This window comes from Clupea harengus, chromosome 21, assembly GCF_900700415.2.
Source record: "Clupea harengus chromosome 21, Ch_v2.0.2, whole genome shotgun sequence".
Classification (NCBI taxonomy): Eukaryota; Metazoa; Chordata; class Actinopteri; order Clupeiformes; family Clupeidae; genus Clupea; species Clupea harengus.
Window position 1 is genome coordinate 3,096,213 of NC_045172.1, and position 7,951 is coordinate 3,104,163.

Here is a 7,951-nt window from a genome sequence, read left to right on the forward strand (position 1 = left end):
AAATGATGGTATCTTTGTTTACGTTCAGGGAAATTGCATCATTCTGACTAGGAGTGGCGGCGTCAAAGCCACATTAAGCCATGCATGTTCATAATGTAGTCATCTGTCAGTGCTTTCTCTTTTTTTAGAGGTGTTGTTTTCGTTTGCCCCTTTCCGCTGTGGTGACTGAGGATGTCCCTAGCTATCCGGAAACTTGCTGCTTGTCCGCCTGCAAGATTCACCGCATGAGGTCCGATCTGCGTCAAAGATAATTGAGTATTTGAAATAAGGTAGTGCATTGGCTTCATCCCATAATGTTTATTCACGTTATGTGTAACTATACAATTCGATTAGCAAATATATTAATAAACCTGTCACCTGAAGTGCAGCATATTGTCCCATGACGTAGAGTGGACATCCTGCATCCCACTGCAGATTTTCCAAAATACACGGCCAGCCATCAATGACCTACAGAAACCACATGGTTGGTGTCCAGTCTGTCTATACTATCATGGTTTACCTGTCAGACAGTGCTGGCTCACCTGTATGGGAAACTCCTTCATTATATCAGAGAGCATTGGGTCTTGCTTCACATCTAGTTTGCAGCCTGTGGACAGCCAGATTTTGTCCCCTGTCCAGTGGTCTCCACAGCTGAGGGCCAGTTTCCACATCTGACTCTGGTAGCACCATTTGGCCTGAGAGACCTACATAGAAGGGGGTTTAATGTTTAGCTTGTCAGTGTGTCCTGGATTCATTGGTTGGCAGAGGACATTTTTTGAAATCAGGAATCTGACATACCCTCCCATGAGAGGTGTGGGTCAAATTAGTAAAGACCAGCCAAACACGCAGCAGTGAGCAGAGGTTGCATCTTTATGCCCAGCAGGGGGTGGCATTCTTGACCAGGGAATTGAGAGCAAATCCCAAGGACTGTGAGCCCAAATGCATCCTTTATAGACACTCATTTCCATTCCGTGAGCTATACGGAACACACATATACACAGTCTAGCATACTTTTTATAAACAAAAACAATCTATTCCATGGAAGGTTTGATTTGGGTTGCACTTGGGTTACCAACCAGTTCACCACATGTCCAACCGCTGACATTTTTCTTCTCTAGATCCGGTGGTGCCAGCTATTTTTTCCATGGAAGGTTTGATTTGGGTTGCACTTTACCAACCAGTTCACCACATGTCCAGACCGGTGGTTCCAGCTATTTTTTTTAACCTGGTTATTTCTGAACTAGACAATCGCAAATTCAATTTGAACAGGTCTGCCCGCACGTGTTTTGCGAGACCGTTCCATGTGATTCAGAAAGAAGAGAACACGTGTAGCTCCTCTGCTAATCACTCTTCTCTCGCTCCCTGGAGCTTTTAGAATGGCATTTAAACTCCTCACTCTCACCGATTGGGCAGCCACTGGATCGGCACCGGCTTATTCAAACGCCCTAATTCAGCGATTTTCACCCTCTCGACCACTCAACTCCTCCGAGGAGCATCTTTTGTCTTTGCCCTCTCTCAGCAGGGATTGCATAACCATGACCATATGTTCCTCATGTGACTTTCAGAGAGAGGAACTGTGCACCAAAATGCTGTATTTATATTTAAGAACCTAGAGACAAAAAGGAAGCGCATATCTTTCGAAACTTACACGCAGAAAAAAAGAACTCAGCTAGGCACAATAATGAGTAAAACATAACAATGATCCCACAGTGGTTCCCTCACACACCCACGCACCCTCAAAGACACAAATAAACACACATAGACAGAACATGCAGGCCGGTTAGCTGTACCTGACACAGGGGCGGAGATCCCATTTCATTGCAGGGGGGGACAATACATGGTCACATTTCAGAGTGTAATTCCGGGGGGGGGGGGGGGGGGGGGAGAGACATGAAAAAATTGCTTTCACGAGAGCTAGCATAAACTGCTAAATACCGAATTCTCCCATCACATTTACAAACAGAAATTCGAAGTCATTTTAGAATTATCTAAACAGCATTAAATGTACTAACACGAAATATCTATTCACAGACAAATAATGTCCAAAGTTCAAGAGAACTTGATGCTCAAAATAAGTTATAAAACAGCTCAACAGGGAATCGAACTAGCAACCTTTTGATTATAATACGACTTCTCTACCTCCTACGCCACTGTCACTCCATATTACAATACCAGCTTAGTTCATGGACCGCAGAAAAAGATGACATTAATTTAACTTCAGATAATTTAACAAATCTTGAGAGGCACTGAGATGTAGACCTACGTTTATTAACTAGCATGAACCTGACAGGACAGGACAGTGTCCTAGACTGTCTAGCTAGCTATCTTAACTGTGTTAATTACCAGCATGCGTGTGTTATCGGCAAACGTTCACGTTGTCATGCCAATCCATTAATAAGCTTATGTATACTTGTGCATATCGATTGGAACTTCGTAAATGGAGTTTAGAAAAAAACTTCTTCTTTACATGTTCTTACTGCGTTCGAGAATGAGGTAAATCTCTTTACATATCGTGTATCATAGCGGCAGCGACAGGGGACCGAGGAGGAAACAGTCTGACAATCTGACCGTGTAGGCTACTGGGCTGATTAACTGAAACACGGAGCTGCCGGTAGCCCTGCCCGTTGGAAACAGCATGTGAACCAAACCACTTTGAGGAATAGGGGGAACATGATTTTTCAACACTTAAAAAACACATTTTTTTATTTCTATAATTAGCACCGCTTGTGTCGTCGTATTTTTATTTAATTTTTTTTTTTTTTTTTTAGTTTTCAATGATTGTTGGGGGGGACAACTTTATGGTAGGGGGGGACCCGTCCCCCCCGGGATCTCCGCCTATGACCTGACAGAACATGCAGGCAGGTTAGCTGTACCTGACAGAACATGCAGGCCGGTTAGCTGTACCTGACAGAACATGCAGGCAGGTTAGCTGTACCTGACAGAACATGCAGGCAGGTTAGCTGTACCTGACAGAACATGTAGGCCGGTTAGCTGTACCTGACAGAACATGCAGGCCGGTTAGCTGTACCTGACAGAACATGCAGGCAGGTTAGCTGTACCTGACAGAACATGTAGGCCGGTTAGCTGTACCTGACAGAACATGCAGGCAGGTTAGCTGTACCTGACAGAACATGTAGGCCGGTTAGCTGTACCTGACAGAACATGCAGGCAGGTTAGCTGTACCTGACAGAACATGCAGGCAGGTTAGCTGTACCTGACAGAACATGCAGGCAGGTTAGCTGTACCTGACAGAACATGCAGGCAGGTTAGCTGTACCTGACAGTAGGCTTTGATGCTCAGTCGTCCTGACTGGATGAAGGGCTGCAGCTGAGCGTAGGCTTCAGGGGTGACGGCTCCTCCCTTCCTGGCCCGCTGGATCATGGCGAGCCGCTTGTGAAGGCTCCGCTCATTATAAAACTGTCGCAGGTAGGCCAGGCCGTCCATCTTGATGCCGTGCTCAACGTGGGAGTAGCGGCCAATGAGGCTCTCCACATCACCCACATCAAACTGTTTCAGCTAGAGATCAGTGTTGGGGGATGAAGAGTTGACATTTTACAATCATTTGCTACTAATGGATAGAAGAAATTATCTTAGACATTGGATGCAAAATAACACTTTTTTAAATATATTGGATCTAAGTGTGATATATTATTATTATTATTTACATCCAGGGAGATGCTGTATGCTAATTAGGCTGCCATTTATCTCTCTACATACCTGTAAGTGTTTGCGCATCACCCAGGTGATGTGACTTGCCCCTTGGTGTAGTGCCATTGAGATAATGTGAGCACTGGAGAGGCCTCCACCAATCACCAGTAACCTCTGGCCTGGCTGACACACACATGGCGGGCCTAAAGTGCAAAGTGTAAATTATTTTGTAGCAGTGTCTTCCCCACCCCTTATTTATTCATTCTTGAACTCTAGTAAAACAAAAGACAAATCTACACCAATAATCCTAATATGTGAATGATAAATTCAGTGATTTGTTATTGGACTACTATCTGGTCTCATTCTAATAACCACTCATTCTAGTGTCTGCCAATGCACCTGACATCGAGGTGAAGGGATACTTGAAAACTTGAACTACTCTGCCCTTAAGGACTACAACGTGGGTTCCCCTGTTCTATGCACCTGAACATCTGTTATACCTCAGGTTCTGCTCCTCATCTCCAGACCCTGAGGCTGATGGCTCTGACCCACCTGTAGTTGATGGACAGGTGCCTTCCTGAGTCGGGCCCTCTGTCTGCGGCTGGCGGAGCAGGGCTAGATGGTGCATGAGTTGCACTGTGTGCTGAAGGCTCTCCTCGGGGTAGCTCTCGCCGATGGCCAGCACCCAGGCTGGAATGTTGGCCATCTGGGCTCGGGTGGGCCCCGTTGCCATGACCACCCTCTCTGCTTCTAGGGTGTCACCGTTTTGCATCAGAATGCGGAAGTAGAGCACTTCCTTTCCGGAGAGCACAGGGATGATTCTGTCCACTGTCCCTTTGACAAGAACACTGTCCAAATTGTATTTATGAACCTGTGCACAACAGCACCAAAACAAATCAGTTGTACCCTCTATTAATGATATCAATAGATTAGATTAGATTAATAGATAAATAGATACATCTTTACCTGAGATATGTCATTAACCTGTTATTTATCATTTGTTGAATATACACAAATTAAGTAATACTATGTACTTATTGTTATTGCAAAGGGATATTTTCAATATTCTCTCTTCACCAGAAGTAGTTCAATTCAATCATACAACACCACATGTGGTTTATTGTGTAAATACAACTGCATATTCTTACTCCATCATGGAATCACGTGAGACATCACACTTAGAAGAAGATGAACCCGTTCATACATTTGTCCATGCAGTCATCACACCGGCTGTGGCCAAACCAACCATGCAACCTATTGGGGGTTAAATAACCACAAATAAAAGGATTGTTAATGAGAAGCCCCATTCACCTAGCACCAGGTGTGTCATGCTTAGACACAGCCATGCAGGGGTGCTCCGACCTGCTCCCTGAAGAAGTCCACACTGAGCTGGGTGCCGGGCAGGCTGAAGCACAGGCTCTTCTGGTGGCCCACACCACTGCTGTTGAGGAGCTTCTTGTCCCTCTTGCCCAGGCGGTTGTCATTGAAAAAGGCGTTCTCGTCCTGTATGTAGACACGCTCAGGGAGGCCATGCAGCTCATTCTCACGGGCATTCCCCACCACAAACTCCTGCAAAGCCCTCTGGGAGAACACATGAATTGTTTTTGTCATGTAAGCTTTGAAGAAATGAGTGGAAGTCCAAATTCATTAATGGTGTTCTGTAACTTTTAGACATTTTTGGCAATACATAGAATACTTTTTTAATGTATATTCAAAGGAATATGGAAAAATAAGTTTGAGTAATGAGTTTCTTAAGGTCATATCTGTAGTGTCCTTTCTATATTTTTCTTTATTTTCTTGTTGCAGGATCAACATGGACTGCTAAGCATCAAACACCTGATGTGCAGTGTGACACTGGTTGAGGTTACCTTGTTGAGCGGATCAGTGTGCACCAGTGTGTGTGAGCGCAGGTGAGGAATGTTCAGAGCTTTGAACTGGCTCTCCCAGAGGCTAGTCCACTGGCCGTAGGCGTCCACCGCACAGAGCTGCAGGGGCGGGCAGGACACTCGCTCCACACCGGCCAGCTCATCCACCCCTGGCTCTGGAGAGGCACACAACACAGGCCCACAGACAGTCTAAATAGAAATCCACATACTACACGTTACATGGCAGTGTTAATCGTCCATATCTTCAGTACACATTTTCTCTTTCAAGTTAAAAGGCTATTGACAGTTGTTTCCCCAAAAATCTGATAGCACCCATGACACACTTGCAGGTAATCTCCTCTTGCTCCTGGTGCGACCAGGCCTGGACTTGGTTGTGCTCAACTGGACCCCATCCAGGATGTCAGTGCCAGGTGGTGGGACGGGGTGGTTGGGGTGGGTGAGGAGAGTGGCGAGTGTCAGGGCGTGAGGACCCCCACCGATGATCAGCACATCCAACATGTCTTCCCATCACACGTACACATGCATGCACAGGCAGAGGAACATCAGTGAGAGAGGACACGCCACAATACAACACACACACACAAAACAACATGTTTACATATTCACATGTCACATAAGACGACAATGGAATAGAAAAGATCTAACCATTTCTTTACTACTGTGTTTGTTAGTTATTCGGTTATTAACGTTAGTTTTATGTTCCTTGCTTTCACTGAAAGATTTGGTTCTGGATAATTGTGTTTTGTTGTAAAGTTTGTGAAGTTGAGTTCATTCTGTTACCCTAGCACTGACCCATTGCAAACTACCCTTTAAACAACTCATTCTAAGTAAGACCAACTACAAATGAAAACACATTAGTCAAGTAGTCTACCTGGCTTCTTGGTCACGTACCGCTGGTAAAAAAAAGTGGTCAACAGGGAAAAGAGAGGTTTACAGTTCAGCCTGGTGGACTAAACAATGTGGAGCCAGCAGTTAAAGAAACCTTATCTGCCGAGGTCCATGGCTACAGACGCCTCCTATTGGTCACTGTAGGGGGTTACTCTGAAAATAGCCCTGACGGGGTGGAAAGGGGCAGGGGCCTGGGTCGCAGGGGGGCATATATTTAGCCCTGCGCTCACAACTCTTCACTGTTCTAAACAAACATGGTGCGCCTGGTCATTGTGATTACGATGAAATGATGCATGGATAGGTCTTTATTAATACGTTTCTTACAGCCACTGTAGTGGTCATTCACACGTATGTGCGAAGATGCAAAAACTGTTCCCAGTGCACACACATGAATACAAATAAAAATATGCTTTAGTACATAGTATATTAGCATATATATATAGCAAGAGTGAATTTCTTGTCTGAATCAGAAATGGTTTCTGTTTCATGCTCAGTGTCACAAGGTCATGCAAACTTGGTGACGGCTGACTAAGAGGACATAATGCACAAATTGTACATTTCTTGTGCTGTTTACACAACAGGGGAGGAACACAATTCCCAAAAATGTCATTGAGAGGGCAAATGCCATCTTGGTATGTAGTCATTTTCAGAGATCATTGAGTGAGAGTTATGTACAGACATATAGAGATGACAGACATCTTCATAGCTGGTGATTTATCTATCCAAATATGCTCTTGGCTGAGCTGACCCATTTTGAAAAGGTACACAGGATGTGGTTTGAAACCCCATGCGCTGATGAAGAAGGTGTTACATGAGATGGAGAGGCAGTTTTCTTTCCATTAAAAACAGACACACTCACTTGTATGCCCAAGCAGAGTCTGTGAAACAACTGCCATCAAAAATCCCATTCACAACACAGATAAGATGTTTGGCCAGGTGCCAGGTGCCAGGTGCCAATGTGGGCATTTCACAGTCAATAGAACACCTTCCTTCTCTGATGTTTTGTTGATTTAGGCCAACATCTCTGACAAGCTCAATATTGAGGTCTGACATTCCAGACCTATGATAGAGTCCTATACGACTTTCTGGTTCCAATGAGCAAATGCATGATTATTGCCTTCTGTGTGTGTGTTTCCTAATTGGCTTTTGGAAAAGTATGCCAGAAATATGCATCATTAATGTACCAATCATTAGATACGCTAACAAACCCCAATCAATGTTTTACAGCCTCTGACTATGGAGTTTCTTTGTGGTTGCCAAACATTCCTGTTGAATACCTTAAATAACAAACATTATGAGTATATTACTAGGGTCACTCTTGTCAGGTCATTTCTATGTTCCCAGGGTCCTACAGTATGTTCCCCAGTTCAACACATGTGTTCTCCCAGGGTCCTATGTTCCCCAGTTCAACATATGTGTTCTCCCAGGTTCTTATGTTCCCCAGCTGTATATCGTACATAATGGGAATCTGAAAAAGATGTTGTCCAGCTCTGTATTTGCTTAATATCACATGGGCTGTTGTTGTGTGTATATAGCTGTTTTGAAGCCTT

General features: G+C 44.5%; 1 protein-coding gene across 2 annotated transcripts; it reads right to left on the reverse strand.

Annotated features, from left to right (window-relative positions):
- Window positions 1–41: 41 nt before the first annotated feature.
- zgc:113276 (uncharacterized protein LOC553748 homolog) lies at window positions 42–6,516 on the reverse strand. Of its 2 annotated transcripts, XM_031558917.2 has the most exons (10): window positions 6,385–6,516; window positions 5,837–6,013; window positions 5,496–5,668; window positions 4,990–5,208; window positions 4,180–4,498; window positions 3,697–3,830; window positions 3,256–3,495; window positions 522–683; window positions 358–447; window positions 42–236 (listed from the first exon to the last, which is right to left on the reverse strand). In XM_031558917.2, the coding sequence occupies exons 2-10, from the start codon at window positions 6,009–6,011 to the stop codon at window positions 63–65; spliced, it is 1,686 nt and encodes a 561-aa protein (XP_031414777.1). In that variant the 5' UTR covers window positions 6,012–6,013; window positions 6,385–6,516; the 3' UTR covers window positions 42–62. The 2 variants fall into 2 exon arrangements, with proteins under 2 accessions (XP_031414777.1, XP_012675226.2); XM_012819772.3 differs by having other exon boundaries at window positions 5,837–6,516.
- Between the last annotated feature and the right edge of the window lie 1,435 nt (window positions 6,517–7,951).

Bases quoted from the DNA above. Each gene is read 5' to 3' on its own strand.
- zgc:113276 (XM_031558917.2), bottom strand. From the start codon at position 6,011: ATGTTGGATGTGCTGATCATCGGTGGGGGTCCTCACGCCCTGACACTC. The intron at 3,831-4,179 runs GTGGGTCAGAGC...TTTGCACTTTAG, and splicing joins CACCTGTCCATCAACTACAG to GCCCGCCATGTGTGTGTCAG. The intron at 448-521 runs GTGAGCCAGCAC...TGGTTTCTGTAG, and splicing joins TGAAGGAGTTTCCCATACAG to GTCATTGATGGCTGGCCGTG.